At 45.5% G+C, this 21,632-nt stretch overlaps 1 protein-coding gene across 4 annotated transcripts in view; it reads right to left on the bottom strand.

The window, feature by feature from the left end:
* Positions 1-6,620: 6,620 nt before the first annotated feature.
* The window catches only part of SYK (spleen associated tyrosine kinase), a 164,538-nt gene continuing 149,526 nt past the window's right edge, over positions 6,621-21,632 (bottom strand). For all 4 annotated transcript variants that reach the window (XM_044273331.1, XM_044273322.1, XM_044273346.1 and 1 more), the window contains 2 exons: positions 20,782-20,894; positions 6,621-6,951 (listed from right to left, as the gene is read on the bottom strand). In XM_044273331.1, coding sequence (XP_044129266.1) covers positions 6,879-6,951; positions 20,782-20,894 — 186 coding nt within the window. In that variant the 3' untranslated portion in view covers positions 6,621-6,878. The remainder of the gene's footprint in view (positions 6,952-20,781; positions 20,895-21,632) is intronic.

The following is a 21,632-nucleotide window of genomic DNA, read 5'->3' on the forward strand; positions in this document are numbered from 1 at the left end:
GCACAACCAAGTATCCGATAAAATCAAGTGTGCACTGCGCAACGCCATCTGTGGCAAGGTCCACCTAACCACAGATACGTGGACCAGTAAGCACGGCCAGGGACGCTATATCTCCCTAACTGCACACTGGGTAAATGTAGTGGCAGCTGGGCCCCAGGCGGAGAGCTGTTTGGCGCACGTCCTTCCGCCGCCAAGGATCGCAGGGCAACATTCTTTGCCTCCTGTTGCCACCTCCTCCTTCTCGGCTTCCTCCTCCTCTTCTTCCACCTGCTCATCCAGTCAGCCACACACCTTCACCACCAACTTCAGCACAGCCCGGGGTAAACGTCAGCAGGCCATTCTGAAACTCATATGTTTGGGGGACAGGCCCCACACCGCACAGGAGTTGTGGCGGGGTATTGAACAACAGACCGACGAGTGGTTGCTGCCGGTGAGCCTCAAGCCCGGCCTGGTGGTGTGTGATAATGGGCGAAATCTCGTTGCAGCTCTGGGACTAGCCAATTTGACGCACATCCCTTGCTTGGCGCATGTGCTGAATTTGGTGGTGCAGAAGTTCATTCACAACTACCCCGACATGTCAGAGCTGCTGCATAAAGTGCGGGCCGTCTGTTCGCGCTTCCGGCGTTCACATCCTGCTGCTGCTCGCCTGTCTGCGCTACAGCGTAACTTCGGCCTTCCCGCTCACCGCCTCATATGCGACGTGCCCACCAGGTGGAACTCCACCTTGCACATGCTGGACAGACTGTGCGAGCAGCAGCAGGCCATAGTGGAGTTTCAGCTGCAGCACGCACGGGTCAGTCGCACTACAGAACAGCACCACTTCACCACCAATGACTGGGCCTCCATGCGAGACCTGTGTGCCCTGTTGCGCTGTTTTGAGTACTCCACCAACATGGCCAGTGGCGATGACACCGTTATCAGCGTTACAATACCACTTCTATGTCTCCTTGAGAAAACACTTAGGGCGATGATGGAAGAGGAGGTGGCCCAGGAGGAGGAGGAGGAGGAGGAAGAGGGGTCATTTTTAGCACTTTCAGGCCAGTCTCTTCGAAGTGACTCAGAGGGAGGTTTTTGGCAACAGCAGAGGCCAGGTACAAATGTGGCCAGCCAGGGCCCACTACTGGAGGACGAGGAGGACGAGGATGAGGAGGAGGTGGAGGAGGATGAGGATGAAGCATGGTCACAGCGGGGTGGCACCCAACGCAGCTCGGGTCCATCACTGGTGCGTGGCTGGGGGGAAAGGCAGGACGATGACGATACGCCTCCCACAGAGGACAGCTTGTCCTTACCCCTGGGCAGCCTGGCACACATGAGCGACTACATGCTGCAGTGCCTGCGCAACGACAGCAGAGTTGCCCACATTTTAACCTGTGCGGACTACTGGGTTGCCACCCTGCTGGATCCACGCTACAAAGACAATGTGCCCACCTTACTTCCTGCACTGGAGCGTGATAGGAAGATGCGCGAGTACAAGCGCACGTTGGTAGACGCGCTACTGAGAGCATTCCCAAATGTCACAGGGGAACAAGTGGAAGCCCAAGGCCAAGGCAGAGGAGGAGCAAGAGGTCGCCAAGGCAGCTGTGTCACGGCCAGCTCCTCTGAGGGCAGGGTTAGCATGGCAGAGATGTGGAAAACTTTTGTCAACACGCCACAGCTAACTGCACCACCACCTGATACGCAACGTGTTAGCAGGAGGCAACATTTCACTAACATGGTGGAACAGTACGTGTGCACACCCCTCCACGTACTGACTGATGGTTCGGCCCCATTCAACTTCTGGGTCTCTAAATTGTCCACGTGGCCAGAGCTAGCCTTTTATGCCTTGGAGGTGCTGGCCTGCCCGGCAGCCAGCGTTTTGTCTGAACGTGTATTCAGCACGGCAGGGGGCGTCATTACAGACAAACGCAGCCGCCTGTCTACAGCCAATGTGGACAAGCTGACGTTCATAAAAATGAACCAGGCATGGATCCCACAGGACCTGTCCGTCCCTTGTCCAGATTAGACATTAACTACCTCCCCATAACCATATATTATTGGACTCCAGGGCACTTCCTCATTCAATCCTATTTTTATTTTCATTTTACCATTATATTGCGAGGCTACCCAAAGTTGAATGAACCTCTCCTCTGCCTGTGTGCTAGGCCTAAATATATGCCAATGGACTGTTGCAGTGGTGGCTGACATGAAGCCTGATTCTCTGCTATGACATGCAGACTAATTCTCTGCTGACATGAAGCCAGATTGTCTGTTACGGGACCTCTCTCCTCTGCCTGGGTGCTGGGCCTAAATTTATGACAATGGACTGTTGCAGTGGTGGCTGACGTGAAGCCTGATTCTCTGCTATGACATGCAGACTGATTCTCTGCTGACATGAAGCCAGATTGTCTGTTACGGGACCTCTCTGCTCTGCCTGTGTGCTAGGCCTAAATATATGCCAATGGACTGTTGCAGTGGTGGGTGACGTGAAGCCTCATTCTCTGCTATGACATGCAGACTGATTCTCTGCTGACATGAAGCCAGATCGTCTGTTACGGGACCTCTCTGCTCTGCCTGTGTGCTAGGCCTAAATATATGCCAATGGACTGTTGCAGTGGTGGGTGACGTGAAGCCTCATTCTCTGCTATGACATGCAGACTGATTCTCTGCTGTCATGAAGCCAGATTGTCTGTTACGGGACCTCTCTGCTCTGCCTGTGTGCTAGGCCTAAATATATGCCAATGGACTGTTGCAGTGGTGGGTGACGTGAAGCCTCATTCTCTGCTATGACATGCAGACTGATTCTCTGCTGACATGAAGCCAGATTGTCTGTTACGGGACCTCTCTCCTCTGCCTGTGTGCTAGGCCTAAATATATGCCAATGGACTGATGAAGTGGTGGCTGACGTGAAGCCTCATTCTCTGCTATGACATGCAGACTGATTCTCTGCTGACATGAAGCCAGATCGTCTGTTACGGGACCTCTCTGCTCTGCCTGTGTGCTAGGCCTAAATATATGCCAATGGACTGTTGCAGTGGTGGGTGACGTGAAGCCTCATTCTCTGCTATGACATGCAGACTGATTCTCTGCTGTCATGAAGCCAGATTGTCTGTTATGGGACCTCTCTGCTCTGCCTGTGTGCTAGGCCTAAATATATGCCAATGGACTGTTGCAGTGGTGGCTGACGTGAAGCCTCATTCTCTGCTATGACATGCAGACTAATTCTCTGCTGACATGAAGCCAGATTGTCTGTTACGGGACCTCTCTCCTCTGCCTGGGTGCTGGGCCTAAATTTATGACAATGGACTGTTGCAGTGGTGGCTGACGTGAAGCCTGATTCTCTGCTATGACATGCAGACTGATTCTCTGCTGACATGAAGCCAGATCCTCTGTTACGGGACCTCTCTCCTCTGCCTGTGTGTGTGCTGGGCCTAAATATATGCCAATGGACTGTTGCAGTGGTGGCTGACGTGAAGCCTCATTCTCTGCTATGACATGCAGACTGATTCTCTGCTGACATGAAGCCAGATTCTCTGTTACGGGACCTCTCTCCTCTGCCTGTGTGTGTGCTGGGCCTAAATATATGCCAATGGACTGTTGCAGTGGTGGCTGACGTGAAGCCTCATTCTCTGCTATGACATGCAGACTAATTCTCTGCTGACATGAAGACAGATTCTCTGTTACGGGACCTCCCTCCTCTGCCTGGGTGCTGGGCCTAAATATATGCCAATGGACTGTTGCAGTGGTGGCTGACGTGAAGCCTCATTCTCTGCTATGACATGCAGACTAATTCTCTGCTGACATGAAGACAGATTCTCTGTTACGGGACCTCCCTCCTCTGCCTGGGTGCTGGGCCTAAATATATGCCAATGGACTGTTGCAGTGGTGGCTGACGTGAAGCCTCATTCTCTGCTATGACATGCAGACTGATTCTCTGCTGACATGAAGACAGATTCTCTGTTACGGGACCTCTCTCCTCTGCCTGTGTGTGTGCTGGGCCTAAATATATGCCAATGGACTGTTGCAGTGGTGGCTGACGTGAAGCCTCATTCTCTGCTATGACATGCAGACTGATTCTCTGCTGACATGAAGCCAGATTCTCTGTTACGGGACCTCTCTCCTCTGCCTGTGTGTGTGCTGGGCCTAAATATATGCCAATGGACTGTTGCAGTGGTGGCTGACGTGAAGCCTCATTCTCTGCTATGACATGCAGACTGATTCTCTGCTGACATGAAGCCAGATTCTCTGTTACGGGACCTCTCTCCTCTGCCTGTGTGTGTGCTGGGCCTAAATATATGCCAATGGACTGTTGCAGTGGTGGCTGACGTGAAGCCTCATTCTCTGCTATGACATGCAGACTAATTCTCTGCTGACATGAAGACAGATTCTCTGTTACGGGACCTCTCTCCTCTGCCTGGGTGCTGGGCCTAAATATATGCCAATGGACTGTTGCAGTGGTGGCTGACGTGAAGCCTCATTCTCTGCTATGACATGCAGACTAATTCTCTGCTGACATGAAGCCAGATTGTCTGTTACGGGACCTCTCTCCTCTGCCTGTGTGCTAGGCCTAAATATATGCCAATGGATTGTTGCAGTGGTGGCTGACGTGAAGCCTGATTCTCTGCTATGACATGCAGACTGATTCTCTGCTGACATGAAGCCAGATTGTCTGTTACGGGACCTCTCTCCTCTGCCTGGGTGCTAGGCCTAAATATATGCCAATGGACTGTTACAGTGGTGGCTGACGTGAAGCCTGATTCTCTGCTATGACATGCAGACTGATTCTCTGCTGACATGAAGCCAGATCCTCTGTTACGGGACCTCTCTCCTCTGCCTGGGTGCTGGGCCTAAATTTATGACAATGGACTGTTGCAGTGGTGGCTGACGTGAAGCCTGATTCTCTGCTATGACATGAAGACTGATTCTCTGCTGACATGAAGCCAGATTGTCTGTTACGGGACCTCTCTCCTCTGCCTGGGTGCCGGGGCCTAAATATCTGAGAATGGACTGTTCCAGTGGTGGGTGACGGGAAGCCAGATTCTCTGCTATGGAACCTCTCTCCAATTGATTTTGGTTAATTTTTATTTATTTAATTTTTATTTTAATTCATTTCCCTATCCACATTTGTTTGCAGGGGATTTACCTACATGTTGCTGCCTTTTGCAGCCCTCTAGCTCTTTCCTGGGCTGTTTTACAGCCTTTTTAGTGCCGAAAAGTTCGGGTCCCCATTGACTTCAATGGGGTTCGGGTTCGGGACGAAGTTCGGATCGGGTTCGGATCCCGAACCCGAACATTTCCGGGATGTTCGGCCGAACTTCTCGAACCCGAACATCCAGGTGTTCGCTCAACTCTATTACCAAATCAGGTTGATATATTTTTCATACATAAATATATTACACTTGGAGACATATTAACGGGTCCGCATGTTGTGGCAAAATAAAGGACATGTCCTATCTTTTGTGTCACAGCAGCACGGATGCGGAAGCACATGGAAACCCTTCAGCCGGTGTGTTTTGAGAATCTGCTGTTTACGAACTGCAAAACACAGTCATGTGAATGCCGCCTTAATCAGAACATCCTGTAAAATAAAGTGACTGTACAGGAGCGAGTCACCATGGCTGCAAATACAAAAGTACAAACACATTTCAACAGCACTCTGCAAACACAAAATATATGAACTCTTTCTATATTCACTATATATAATAAGTATGAGGTATAGTACGTAGCAAATATACTTTGTCTCTTGTCACTACATATCTTATACGGAAGATGTGTCTCCTTGGTAACAGAAAACAAACAAACCCTGTGTAATCTAATTCTGTAGGTAGATTTCCTCCTATTTGTCCTCTTTATTCTAATCCCATATGTTTGGTGGGTTATCAAGAAGGAAAGGACAAATAGAAGGAAACACAACTGCAGTATCAGACTGTACAGAGTTTATTTGCTGTTTATTACCATGGAGACATAATGGTCTGTATAGGAACTGTAGAAACAGAATTCATTTAAATTGCAACTTTTTGTGGCGTTGCTTCACTGTTTTAGATGCATTTTGATAATAAATAGAATTTTTTTGAGAAGGTATACAAAGACTTTGAATGTTTATGAGGACTATAGAATTAAGGTGTAACTGTCATGTTTTCATTAAAAAATCTATTTTAGCATATGTTACTGCTGCAGCAGCATTATGCACAAAGCAATCTTTAGTTTCTTCACATACCACTGTTTTCATTGAGTTTTTCCCTTTGTTACGGCTGTTTATACATTTACAATGGATCCTCTGCCAGTTCTCTGAGGCCAAAACTGCTTTCCCTCACTTTACATACACACTTGCTGTAGCCAGCAGCTCCCAGCCAGCCAATCAGATTGGATTACTGAGAGACATGCCTCCTCACTCTGAAGCCTAATGCAGCCATGTTTATACTAAAAGGAAGAAAGACAAGCCCTAGCAACAGTCTTTTAAGGGAGCAGTGGAAAGGGACAGAGGACATTAATGAAAGCTGTTATTATAAGGTAATTACAGATCTTATGACAATCATTGACAGACGAACTCAGGTATACATGCCTAGCTCTAATAAACTAGCAAAAAACATATGACAGTTATCCTTTAACATTTGGCCGGTAAATAAATATTCCATCCAGAAAAATACTTTTTGATCACTTTATTGTATCATATAAAAAAAAGACCAATTGAAATAGCAGGTGTGTGATCTGTAATATTTTAGAACATAACTACTCAGTCCATTACATTGAAATTCTCATAGCTTTTAGAGTCTTCTAGAGTAACTCTGCATAAGGTTCATACAGAAAGCAATGTCTGCTAATAAAAACAACTGAGTGTACACTTTTCTTGGTTCTGGGGAAGCAAGTATGAGGCAGAATCCATTTATAGGAAATTCAAGAGCTTACTGGGCAATATCATAGTAATAGTTTCGAAGTTGAAGCTCAACACTGACAAATGAAGGACGATCTTCAACTCTGTAAAATATAAACGTAGACAGAGAAAAAGTCATAGAGGTGAATGTATCAACCCATGCCCTCCAGAAATCTGGCTTAAAAATGTAACATAAAAATATAGCACTTTGCAACATTTTTGGCTCACTTGCGCCAAAATTTACCATCTTAACACCACCCACTCCCTTTTTGGAAAGTGAAAAGTCGCCAAAATATTGCCCGCTCACTCCAGTTATGCGATGACGTAAATACACTGCAGTAGAATTTCTAGATAAAAGTGTTAAGTTTAACCCTTAGGCTACCGGAGGTTTTTTGGTTTTTGCATTTTCATTTTTCTTCCCTATTTTCCTTGAGCCATAACTGTTTTATATTTCTGTTCACATAGCTGTATGAGGGCATAAAATGAAGCGGGAAGTGTTAAAAAAATTCTAAATGCGGTGGAATTGGAAAAATAATGCAATTCCTCCACCATTTTACAGGTTTTGTTCCCGCGGCATTTCATTTACGGCAAAACTGACCCATGGCCTATTCTGTGGGGCAGTACAATTACAAAGATACTCCATAAGTGTAGGTTTTTTATGTTTAAATAGTGTAAAAATCAATTTAAACTTTGATAAAAAAAAAAAATAATCTTACACCACCATATTTTGTCCCCCATAATTTTTATACTTTAGTCTATTGAGCTGTTTTGGGATCATTTTTTTTAAAGAACAATCTGTAGTTTTTATTGCTACCATGTTGGAGTGTGCATGACTTTTTGATCATATTTTATTAAATAGTTTTGGGTAAGAGAAGCAATAAAAAAATTGCAAATTGGCCATTTTGACCTTTTTTCCATTACGCCATTCATCATATCGGAAATTAAAAAAAATATTTTAATAGTATGGGCATTTTCGGTCGCGATGATATCCATGATGTTTATATTTATTGTTGTTTAGGTATTTATTTTTTAATTATACTGAAAGGGAGGTTATTTAAACTAAAGATTTTTTATTTTTTGTGATGTTTATGAAGCTCATATATGAGCCTATAAATATATATATTTTTATTTTATTCTATCTGGGATTATTAAAATGACATTTGAACTAGAAGTTGCTTATTTATTTTCATTGCCTGCCCTCTGGTGGCCAAAATAAGAATTGCAGCATAAACACTTAAAGCCTTGTTAGCAAGGCTTACAGTGTTCAGTGCAACTACCGATGCACACATTGGCCGCGCGGGGCATCGGAAGGAAGTTTTTACGCATTTAGATGCAGTGAACTCGCTTGATCACGGCATCCAAACCTTTAATTACTGCGATCAGCATTATCGACCTCAGTGGTGTCAATGCATCACAGCTACAGCCAGTAGGTGGCTGCAGTGGTGTTGGGTGAACAAACACCATGGAAATATATTTGTGTCAGGGGTTCAGTAAATTGAGCGCAACTCTTTTTTGTTACTTTATAGTATTCTTAGCTCTTTGTAAAAAGTTTAATATGGCTAGACAACCTCTTGAACCTTTTCCCATCAAAAATAATTTTCATTTTCTGTAAATCAATTTTTATATTCCCTGCCTTCTAAAAGCACAACTTTTTAATTTTCCATTCACATAGCCTTATGACTTATTTTGCAGGACAAGTTGTACTTTCTAATAGCACCACTTAAAGAAGCATTCACAATTTGTTTTACTCCATGGACCATTAGGAAGGTACACTATTAGTGTTGATCGAGCACCAAAGTGCTCGGGTGCTTGAGTAGAACACCTTGGGATGCTCGGGTGCTCTACCGAGCACCCATGCACAATGGAAGTCAATGGGAGAACCCGAGCATTAAACCAGGCACTCCCTGCTCTGAAGAGGGGAGGGTGTCTGGTTCACATGAAAAGGTCAGAAACACTGCTGAAATGGTTCGGGAACAGCATGGGGAGGATGTCTGGATGCATCTTGGACTCCCAGGTTGCTACTGGGAATGATGTTGTCCAAGTAGTACACCACTTTTACCGACTGACAATAATACGCACAAAACTGAAGATAAAATCTATTTTAGAGGAAAAATTGTTAGGAAACATTCTTTTCTGTATATTTACTTGTATATAAAGTGCAGGTGCTGCCAAAAATTACAAGAAAGAGGCACTCCGATACAACCTGTATCACATAAAGGAGGGCCTCATTCACATTGTGGTACAATTGTTCCGGTAGTGGAACTCAAAAAGCCTATGCACCAAGTTAAAGGGCTGCCCAAAATTACAAGGAACTGGCACTCCAATACACCCTTTATTACACATAAAGGAGGGCATCATACACACCATTGAAAAATTATGATTGATGGCCTGCTGGTGACCCTCAAAAACATTAGAAGCAAGGCCCTTCTAGTGACCCTCTAAAACATTAGGGGCGAGGGCCTGCTGCTGAGCTGACCATCTAAAACATTAGGGGTAAGGGTCTGATGCTGAGCTGACCATCTAAAACATTAGGGGTGAGGGTGTGCTGCTGAGCTGACTCTCTAAAACATTAGGGACTAGTACCTGCTACTGATCTGACCATAAAACATTATGGACGAGGGCCTGCTGCTAAGCTGACCATATAAAACATTAGGGGTGAGGGCCTGCTGCTGAGCTGACCATCTAAAACATTAGGGGCGAGGGCCTGCTGCTTATCTGACCATGGAAAAAATTATGGGCGAGGGCCTGCTGCTGAAGCTGACCATCTAAAACATTATGGGCGAGGGCCTGCTGCCGAGCTGACCATCTAAAACATTATGGGTGAGGGCCTGCTGCCGAGCTGACCATCTAAAACATTATGGGCGAGGGCCTGCTGCTGAGCTGACCATCTAAAACATTGGGGGTGAGGGTCTGCTGGTGCGCTGACCATCTAAAACATTAGGGAGGAGGGTCTGCTGCTGAGATGACCATCTAAAATATTAGGGGTTAGGGTCTGCTGCTGAGCTGACTCTTTAAAACATTAGGGGCGAGTGCCTGCTGCTGATCTGGCCATCTAAAACATGTGCGAGGGCCTGCTGCTGAGCTGACCATCTAAAACATTATGGGCGAGGGTCTGCTGCTGAGATTACAATCTAAAACATTAGGGGCGAGTGCCTGCTGCTGATCAGACCATCTAAAACATTATGTACGAGGGCCTGCTGCTGAGCTGACCATCTAAAACATTATGGGCGAGGGCCTGCTGCTGAGCTGACCATCTAAAACATTAGGGGCAAGGGCCTGCTGCTGATCTGACCATCTAAAACATTAGAAGTGAGAGTCTTCTGCTGAGCTGACTCTCTAAAACATTAGGGGCAAGTGCCTTCTGCTGGTCAGACCATCTAAAATATTATGGGCGAGGGCCTGCTGCTGATCTGACCATGAAAAAAATGATGGACGAGGGCCTGCTGCTGAGCTGACAATCTAAAAAATTATAGTTGAGGGCCTGCTGCTGAGCTGACCCTCTAAAACATTAGAAGCGAGGGCAGCCTAATAAGCATGTTAGTATGATGGAGGAGGAGGAGGATGATAAAAGGAAGATTGAACCATATACCCTTTTTTTGTGGTGAAGGGGTGCATGGTAATACAGTGTATTCAATACACCATAAAAGCCACATTTAAAGTGCCTTTATGTTCAGCCGCTTTCCTCTGGTGGAGTAGAGAAGTCAGGGGCAATCCAGGCCTTGTTCATTTTGATAAGAGTCAACCGGTCAGAATTTTCAGTTGACAGGCGGATGCGCTTATCAGTTATTATACCATCAGCAGCATTAAATACCCGCTCTGACAAAACGCTGGCAGCAGGGCAGGCCAGCACCTCCAAGGCGTGGAGCGCCAGTTCGTGCCACGTGTCCAGCTTGGACACCCAAAAGTTGTAGGGCATAGAGGGATCATTGAGGACACAGACACGTCTGCTACGTACTCCTTTACCATCTTCCAAAATGTTTCCCTCCTTGTGACAGTAGGCCATGCATCAGGGTGAGGGTGCTGGTGGGGTGTCATGAAACGGTCCCAGGCCTTGGAGAGTATTGCCCTGTCTCTTTTGGAACTGCTGTGTGTTCCCCTCATTTTCCTTCCTCGGTTGCTCAAGGAACTACGTACTCTGCCGCCAGCATTTTCAGATGGAAATTTTTGGAGCAATTTTTACACAAGGACCTTCTGGTATTTTGCTAGTCCTCATCACCACAGAAATGAGAGATGAGAAGTTCTATTTGTAGCGGTGGGTTAAGAAGGGTGAACAACCAGCAATCAGTGTTAGCCAAAATGTGTATAACTCTAGGGTCACGGTACAGGCAGCATAACATAAAGTCAGCCTTGTGTGCCAGAGTCCCAACAGACAAGACTTCGCTGTCCTCATCAGGAGGATGATTCTCAATCTCCTCACCATCTTCCTCCTCTTTGGCCCATCCACGCTGAACAGATGGAATACACTTGCTATGGGTACCACCCTTCGTAGCAACCGTCTCCTGCTTCTCCTCCTCCTCATCTTCATCATCATGCAATTTGCGCTGAGAAGATGAACTGAGGGTCGTCTGGCTATCACCCTGTGTACTGTCTTCTCCCATTTCCATCTCTTCCACATGAAAAGCGCCCGCCTTCATTATGAGCAGCGAGCGTTTCAGTAGACACAGAAGTGGGAGGGTTACGCTGATAATAGCAGCATCGCCACTCACCATCTGTGTTGTTTCTTCAAGCTTGCATAAAATCTCACAGAGGTCAGACATCCATGCCCACTCGACGCTTGTAAAGAGCGGAAGCTGACTGGAAAGGTGACAACCATGTTGCAGCTGATATTCCACTACTGCCCTCTGATGCTCACAAAGCCTGGCCAACATGTGGAACGTGAAGTTCCAGCGCGTGCTCACATTGCACAACAGTCGGTGAGCCAGACCGGCGGCAGCTGTAGATGACTTTCGGACATGGGCACACACGCTACTCACCTTCTCCAGTAGCTCATGCAAATTAGGGTAGGTTTTGAGAAACCGCTGAACCACTAAGTTTAACACGTGGGCTAGGCATGGTAAGTGTGTGAGCTTGCCGAGCTCCAAAGTTGCCACTAAGTTACCGCCATTATCAGACACAACTATGCCTGGTTGTAGGTAGAGTCGTGAGAGCCACAGCTCAGACTGGTCCCTTATACCCTGCCATAGCTCTGCGGCATGTGCTGTTTGTTACTTAAGCAAATACGTTTCAGCACGGCTGTTGCCACTTCCCCACTGCAGTGCTACACTGTTTTCAGATACTGACTGATGATACTGACTGATAAAACTGCAAGATGAGAATTCAGAGGTGGAAGTGGAGGAGGAGGTGGAGGAGGAGAATGGGGGGGTTGCATCCACTAATGTAGCTGGTGGTGGAAATCCTGATGGAAGTAGGGCCCACAATCCTTGGCGTCGGTAGAACCTGTGCCATCCCAGGGTATGACTCCACAACGTTCACCCAGTGTGCCATCAGGGAAATGTAGCGTCCCTGGCCACAAGCACTTGTCCATGTGTCAGTCGTTAAGTTGACCTTCCCGATAACTGCGTTGGTCAGGGCACGGGTGATGTTACGGGACACATGCTGGTCCATGGCGAGGACGGCACACCGGGCAAAATAGTGGCACCTGGGGACTGAGTAACAAGGGACGGCCGCCACCATCAGGCTGCGGAAAGCCTCAGTATCCACAAGCCTAAATGGCAACATTTCTCGGGCCAGTAATTTGGAAAGGTGTGCATTTAGTGCTATGTCCTGTGGGTGGCAGGGTATTTGCACTTTCGTTCAAAGGCCTGGGGTATGGACATCTGTACGCTGCGCTGGGACACAGAAGTAGATGTGCTAGCTGATTGTGCTTGTAAAGTCGAGGTGCAGGGTGGGAGGCATCTGGGACTGCGTCTTGGACAGGGAATTTACCAGCACGAAATACAAGGGAAAAGGAGGCAGGGGTGTGACCCACAGACACTGATTGTGGACCCAGGCGTTCGGCCCACCTATTAAGGTGCTTTAATGCCATGTGGCGGATCATGCTGGTGGTGGTGAGGTTGCTAGTGTTCACGCCCCTGCTCATTTTGGTACGGGACAGGTTGCAAATGACAACTCTTTTATCGTCTGCACTTTTATAAAAAAAAGCACCAGATTGTGGAACACCTAACCCTTAGCAAGGGACATTTCCACAAGGGAGACCTACGGGGAACAGTTTCGGGCCTGTTAGGTGTGGCCCGCCTTCTCCCTTTTGCCACCCCACTGCCTCTTCCATTCTGTTGTGGTGCTGAGGATCCCTCCCCCTCTGTACTGCTGTCCTTGCTCGGCTTGCCACCTTCCCAGGTTGGGTCAGTGATTTCATCGTCCACCACCTCCTCTTCCACTTCCTCACTCTAGTCATCCTCCTGACTTGTTGACCTAACAACAACCTCACTTATTGACAACTGTGTCTCATCCTCATCATCAACCTCTTCAGACACTAATTGCCATTTACTTATTGGCAACTGTGTCTCATTATCATCATCCACCTCGTGAAACACTAATTGCCACTCCCCACTGCCATCTTCTTCTGACTGTGGATGCTAAGGAGTTTTGGAATCAGGGAACAAAATCTCCTCATGTCCCTTTTCAAGCGAGCTTGGCGAGAGGCTCAAATTAAGGAATGGCGCTGAAAAGAACTCCTCGGAATATCCGAATGTGGGATCACTTGTTTGCAAAGACTTTCCATGGTAGGAGGAAGGAGGATCAGGCTGAGAATTCTGTTGCCCAGACTCTTGGCTACTGAGACTGGACTTGGTGGAAGACAGGGTGGTGCTTAACCGACTGAAGGCATTATCTACTGCAATCCAACCAACCACCTGGTTGCACTGGTCTGACTTCGAGAGTGGTGTCCTGCGCCGCCCTGCAAACTGGGACATGAAGCTAGGTATCGTGGATGAGTTTGTTTCTTGTGCTCTGGCAGCAGGCACAGTTTCACCGCACCCAGGGCCACGGCCTCTGTGTGCTCCATCAGCAGCATGGACACTTCCCTGTCCCTTACTGCTCGACCTTTTATCATATTAAATGGTATATATGCTTGCAAGTATGTCACACGTACAGTAGCACAGTTTTTAAAATGTATGAGCAAATAAATGACAGTCAATGTCACAGGTATTTGGGATGCTGAAACGTTATACAGGAGGTGTAGTGCAGGTAATGTCACTGTCCGTAGTGTCTACGGAAAAGGTATACTGGATGTCACAGATATCTTTAGGCTGCGGAAACGTTATACAGAAGATGTAGCACAGGCAATGTAACTGTCCACAGTGGACACAGTCCATGGAAAAGTACACTGGATGCCACAGATATTTTTAGTATGCGCACACGTTAAACAGGAGATGTAGCGCAGATAATGTCGTCCACAGAGTCTATGGAAAAAGTACACTGGATGTCACAGATATTTTTTGTATGCGCACACGTTAAACAAGAGTTGTAGCGCAGATAATGTTGCTGTCCGCAGCATCTACGGAAAAAGTACACTGGATGTCACAGATATTTTTAGGACGCCCAAACGTTTTACAGGAGATGTAGCGCAGGTAATGTAACTGTCTGCAGCGGACAACGTCTACAGAAAAAAGTACACTGGATGTCACAGATATTTTTAGTACGCACACACGTTAAAAAGGAGATGTAGCGCAGATAATTTCGCTGTCTGCAGCGGCCAAACAATTGCACGCAATTTAGCGCAGGTTGCACTAATAATATATATTGCTGCCAGATACAACAATAGTCCTTAAAAGGACTTTTGGGTCACTACAATTGCACGCAATTTAGCGCAGGTTGTGTTAAAAATATATATTACTGCCAGACACAACAACAGTCCTTAACCGCTTGCCGCCACGCTAACGCCGAAAGGCGTCATCGCGGCGGCTCTCCCAGGTCACACTAACGCCAATAGGCGTCATCTCGCGTGAGCCGAGATTTCCTGTGAACGCGCGCACACAGGCGCGCGCGCTCACAGGAACGGAAGGTAAGCGAGTGGATCTCCAGCCTGCCAGCAGCGATCGCTCGCTGGCAGGCTGGAGATGTGATTTTTTTTAACCCCTAACAGTTATATTAGACGCTGTTTTGATAACAGCGTCTAATATACCTGCTACCTGGTCCTCTGGTGTCCCTTTTGTTAGGATCGACCACCAGAGGACTCAGGCAGCTCACTAAAGTAGCACCAAACACCACTACACTACACTACACCCCCCCCTGTCACTTATTAACCCTTTATAAACCACTGATCAGCCCATATAGACTCCCTGATCACCCCCCTGTCATTGATCACACCCCTGTAAGGCTCCATTCAGAGGTCCGTATGATTTTTACGGATCCACGGATACATGGATCGGATCCGCAAAACGCATACGGACGTCTGAATGGAGCCTTACAGGGGGGTGATCAATGACAAGGGGGTGATCACGCATATAGACTTCCTAATCACTTCCCTGTCATTGATCACCCCCCTGTCATTGATCACCCCCCTGTAAGGCTCCATTCAGACGTCCGTATGATTTTTACGGATCCACGGATACATGGATCGGATCCGCAAAACGCATACAGACGTCTGAATGGAGCCTTACAGGGGGGTGATCACCCCATATACACTCCCTGATCACCCCCTGTCATTGATCACCCCCCTGTCATTGATCACCCCCCTGTCATTGATCACCCCCCTGTAAGGCTCCATTCAGACGTCCGTATGATTTTTTACGGATCCACGGATACATGGATCGGATCCGCAAAACGCATACAGACGTCTGAATGGAGCCTTACAGGGGGGTGATCACCCCATATACACTCCCTGATCACCCCCTGTCATTGATCACCCCCCTGTCATTGATCACCCCCCTGTCATTGATCACCCCCCTGTAAGGCTCCATTCAGACGTCCGTATGATTTTTTACGGATCCACGGATACATGGATCGGATCCGCAAAACACATGCGGACGTCTGAATGGAGCCTTACAGGGGGGTGATCAATGACAGAGGGGTGATTACCCATATAGACTCCCTGATCACCTCCGTCATTGATCACCCCCCTGTAAGGCTCCATTCAGACGTCCGCATGTGTTTTGCGGATCTGATCCATGTATCCGTGGATCTGTAAAAAATCATACGGACGACTGAATGGAGCCTTACAGGGGGGTGATCAATGACGGAGGTGATCAGGGAGTCTATATGGGTGATCACCCCTCTGTCATTGATCACCCCCCTGTAAGGCTCCATTCAGACGTCCGCATGTGTTTTGCGGATCCGATCCATGTATCCGTGGATCCGTAAAAAATCATACGGACGTCTGAATGGAGCCTTACAGGGGGGTGATCAATGACGGAGGTGATCAGGGAGTCTATATGGGTGATCACCCCTCTGTCATTGATCACCCCCCTGTAAGGCTCCATTCAGACGTCCGCATGTGTTTTGCGGATCCGATCCATGTATCCGTGGATCCGTAAAAAATCATACGGACGTCTGAATGGAGCCTTACAGGGGGGTGATCAATGACGGAGGTGATCAGGGAGTCTATATGGGTGATCACCCCTCTGTCATTGATCACCCCCCTGTAAGGCTCCATTCAGACGTCCGCATGGGGTTTGCGGATCCGATCCATGTATCCGTGGATCCGTAAAAAATCATACGGACGTCTGAATGCAGCCTTACAGGGGGGTGATCAATGACAGGGGTGTGATCAATGACAGGGGGGTGATCACCCCATATAGATTCCCTGATCACCCCCCTGTCATTGATCACCCCCCTGTCATTGATCACCCCCCCTGTAAGGCACCATTTAGAAATTTTTTTGGGCCCAAGTTAGCGGAAAGTTTTTGTTTGTTTTTGTTTTTTCTTACTAAGTCTCATATTCCACTAACTTGTGTCAAAAAATAAAATCTCCCATGAACTCACCATACCCCTCACGGAATCCAAATGCGTAAATTTTTTTAGACATTTATATTCCAGACTTCTTCTCACGCTTTAGGGCCCCTAAAAAGCCAGGGCAGTATAAATACCCCACATGTGACCCCATTTCGGAAAGAAGACACCTCAAGGTATTCCGTGAGGGGCATATTGAGTCCATGAAAGATTGAAATTTTGGTCCCAAGTTAGCGGAAAGGGAGACTTTGTGAGAAAATACAAAAAAAATCAATTTCCGCTAACTTGTGCAAAAAAAAAAAAATTCTATGAACTCGCCAGGCCCCTCATTGAATACCTTAGGGTGTCTTCTTTCCAAAATGGGGTCACATGTGGGGTATTTATACTGCCCTGGCATGTTAGGGGCCCGAAAGCGTGAGAAGAAGTTTGGGATCCAAATGTCTAAAAATGCCCTCCTAAAAGGAATTTGGGCCGCTTTGCGCATCTAGGCTGCAAAAAAGTGTCACACAGGTGGTATCGCCGTACTCAGGAGAAGTTGGGGAATGTGTTTTGGGGTGTCATTTTACATATACACATGCTGGGTGAGATAAATATCTTGGTCAAATGCCAACTTTGTATAAAAAAATGGGAAAAATTGTCTTTTGCAGAGATATTTCTCTCACCCAGCATGGGTATATGTAAAATGACACCCCAAAACACATTCCCCAACTTCTTCTGAGTACGGCGATACCAGATGTGTGTCACTTTTTTGCCGCCTAGGTGGGCAAAGGGGCACACATTCCAAAGAGCACCTTTCAGATTTCACAGGTCCTTTTTTACACATTTTGATTTCAAACTACTTACCACACATTAGGGTCCCTAGAATGCCAGGGCAGTATAACTACCCCACAAGTGACCCCATTTTGGAAAGAAGACACCCCAAGGTATTCCGTGAGGGGCATGGCGAGTTCCTAGAATTTTTTATTTTTTGTCACAAGTTAGCGGAAAATGATGATTTTTTTTTTTTTTTCCTTACAAAGTCTCATATTCCACTAACTTGTGACAAAAAATAAAAAATTCCAGGAACTCGCCATGCCCCTCACGGAATACCTTGGGGTGTCTTCTTTCCAAAATGGGGTCACTTGTGGGGTAGTTATACTGCCCTGGCAATTTAGGGGCCCTAATGTGTGGTTAGTAGTTTGAAATCAAAATCTGTAAAAAATGGCCGGTGAAATCCTAAAGGTGCTCTTTGGAATGTGGGCCCCTTTGCCCACCTAGGCTGCAAAAAAGTGTCACACATCTGGTATCGCCGTACTCAGGAGAAGTTGGGCAATGTGTTTTGGGGTGTCATTTTACATATACCCATGCTGGGTGATATAAATATCTTGGTCAAATGCCAACTGTGTATAAAAAAATGGGAAAAGTTGTCTTTTGCCAAGATATTTCTCTCACCCAGCATGGGTATATGTAAAATGACACCCCAAAACACATTCCCAACTTCTCCTGAGTACGGCGATACCAGATGTGTGTCACTTTTTTGCCGCCTAGGTGGGCAAAGGGGCACACATTCCAAAGAGCACCTTTCGGATTTCACAGGCCATTTTTTACACATTTTGATTTCAAACTACTAACCACACGTTAGGGCCCCTAGAATGCCAGGGCAGTATAACTACCCCACAAGTGACCCCATTTTGGAAAGAAGACACCCCAAGGTATTTCGTGATGGGCATAGTGAGTTCATGGAAGTTTTTATTTTTTGTCACAAGTTAGTGGAATATGAGACTTTGTAAGAAAAAAAAAAAAATTATAATAAATCATCATTTTCCGCTAACTTGTGACAAAAAATAAAAAGTTCTATGAACTCACTATGCCCATCAGCGAATACCTTAGGGTGTCTACTTTCCGAAATGGGGTCATTTGTGGGGTGTTTGTACTGTCTGGGCATTGTAGAACCTCAGGAAACATGACAGGTGCTCAGAATGTCAGAGCTGCTTCAAAAAGCGGAAATTCACATTTTTGTACCATAGTTTGTAAACGCTATAACTTTTACCCAAACCATTTTTTTTTTACCCAAACATTTTTTTTTAATCAAAGACATGTATAACAATAAATTTAGCGAAAAATTTATATATGGATGTGGTTTTTTTTGCAAAATTTTACAACTGAAAGTGAAAAATGTCATTTTTTTGCAAAAGAATCGTTAAATTTCGATTAATAACAAAAAAAGTAAAAATGTCAGCAGCAATGAAATACCACCAAATGAAAGCTCTATTAGTGAGAAGAAAAGGAGGTAAAATTAATTTGGGTGGTAAGTTGCATGACCGAGCAATAAACCGCTAAAGTTGTGGAGTGCCGATTTGTAAAAAAGGGCCTGGTCACTAGGGGGGTATAAACCTGTGGTCCTTAAGTGGTTAAAAAGACTTTTGGATCTCTAACACCAACCCTGCCTAACAAAAAAATTTAATTCAGTTCCCTACATGGCTACGGCATTACAGTAAGTGGCAGTACTTACCTGTATGTTTATTGGCTGCATAGCAGCCAACAAATGTGCGGGGAGGAGACTCGAGCACACGCAGTATTTGTCTGAACACCGAGATGTGTCGAGCATCGCAATGCTTGAACCGAACTGGTGTTCGGTCGAGCATGCTCGCTCAACACTATACACTATGTAACTTGTAGTAAAAGTAATCTTTTTACTGGTGACTGTATTTTTTATTTGTCCACTAACTTTTGGTCCTCATGCTGTGTCATGTGACTGACACTCTGACTCTCCAACAGCATTTGCGGTGTGGACCAATAAGTCAATTTCTTTATTTAATTTTATGAGACTCTCATGGACACTTTCATAACAATAAATGGAGAAACAAACTTGAACATATGCTCATCAGATCACTTATACCACAGACTGCAATAGTTTACAATTGCAGTCTATGTGAAAATTTCTGGTTTCCTATTGAGCCCCGTCTTAAATAGAAACTTTGCTATAGCAGGTTTGGGAGCCTTCTCAAGGCTCCCGCTATAGCAACTGAATGGCTCGCGCAATCTCGTTGTGGAGGTTTTTGCAGGTTTGTTTGTAGTTGGTTACCATGAAGATACACAGGATATGTTTATACCCCCTGCATTTCCTTTATATTTTTATTTTCAATTAATTTTTTTCTTTTTGGAAATTGCATTTTAGAGACTAATTGATGGGCTGCCATACCAATACTGACTGTTTACAGTTCGTATTCGATAATACACAGGTTACTTTATTATAATTTACAAGCATGCGTTTATTACCCTAAGGCCTCATGCACATGATCATATTTTCTTTCCGTGTCCGTTCAGTTTTTTTTGTGTGGACTGTATACAGAACCATTAATTTCAATGGGTCCGCAAAAAAAAAAAAAAGTTACTCCTTGTGCATTCCGTTTCTGTATGTCCATATTTCTGTTCCACAAAAAAATAGAACATGTCCTATTATTGTCTGCATTACAGACAAGTATAGTACTGTTCTATTAGGGGCCAGCTGTTCGATTCAGCAAAATACGGAATGCACACGGACATCATCCGTATTTTTGGCGGATCCATTTTTGGCGGACCTCAAAATACATACGGTTGTGTGCATGAGGCCTAAGAAGTGTGGTTTTAGTGTGGCTTTATTAACAAGAGTGGTGTAAGGTACCTAGCTTGCCTAAAGACACCTGAAATGCCGATCTGGTACTCAAAAATAGTTTATAGATCATGGAATATATTTCTGACAAGGGTTGCCTGTTTTACATGTGTCCTGTTTGGGTATATGAAAGTAATAAAGTAGGGCCCCCCCCCCCTCCCCCCAGACACACTCTAACCCTTTCTCTTTTAGGCAAACCAAACAGCTGTTCTGAATAGCCCTTTTTCCTCAGCAGCACCCATCTGTGCATTACATAGATAGCTTATAAGTCTCCAAACTAATACTGTCATTTTTTGTACCGTGCAATAATTTGGTAATTTTTAGCCTGTTCGCCCACATTTGTATTATGCAAATTTCATGGTGGAATTTAACTAATAAAATACTTGAAAAGTTTCTATATCCTGTAACCACTTACTTGTAGGTCCAGCATAATTTCATTAGTTCATAAATTTCTGGTGGGCACTTGTGTGGGCACTCCATACGTTTTCCACTTTCAATCATTAGGGACACTTCTCCACCTTTCATTCCCTAAAAAAAAAAAATTTCCAGTGAATTTGCAGACGTTGCATTTCTATGGACCTCTACTACATATGTTGTTTTCTTGAAAATATGGGCTGTTGGGTCTCCAAGATCCTCACACAGCCTTCCTCTGGATCAACTTGCAGGATGACAGGCTGAATTGGATGGACAAATGTCTTTTTTCGGCCTTATGTACTATGTTACTATGTTACTATCAGGGAAATGACAGTCTGAATATCAATTTCTGAAGCAGAGCATCTGAATGTGATGCTTTTATGAGACAGGTATACTTGAGCTTGACCTTTATGTAGACTAGAAAGTGTTTACTCGAAAAACCAAAGGATATGCCTATTACTAAAGAATATATAACATATAGCGAAAAGTAATGTAGAAAGGTTTATATACAACTGTTTGGTTATGTAAGACTGAATATTTACTGACTTTTCTAACAAATAAATAAATGAAAAATTTGCAATACTCTATCTCATTAGAGAGACTAGTCTATCATATTACGGGCTCATGCACATGACAGTATGTATTTTGCCGTCCGCAAAAAGAAGGTAACGGACATGGAAAGAAAATACCTTTGTGTGCATGAGCCCTAAAGCAGTAACTATGATCAGTTAATCTGACATTTGGCACAGGGCAAACAGCAGATTTTGAGAAGCCTTTTTGACAAGAATTTTCCCCCAAACGTTCATTTACATTGACTGATAATCAAGGCAATTATTAGGATGAGCGTTTGTA

The sequence above is a fragment of the Bufo gargarizans genome, chromosome 1 (genome assembly GCF_014858855.1).
Source record: "Bufo gargarizans isolate SCDJY-AF-19 chromosome 1, ASM1485885v1, whole genome shotgun sequence".
Lineage (NCBI taxonomy): Eukaryota > Metazoa > Chordata > Amphibia > Anura > Bufonidae > Bufo > Bufo gargarizans.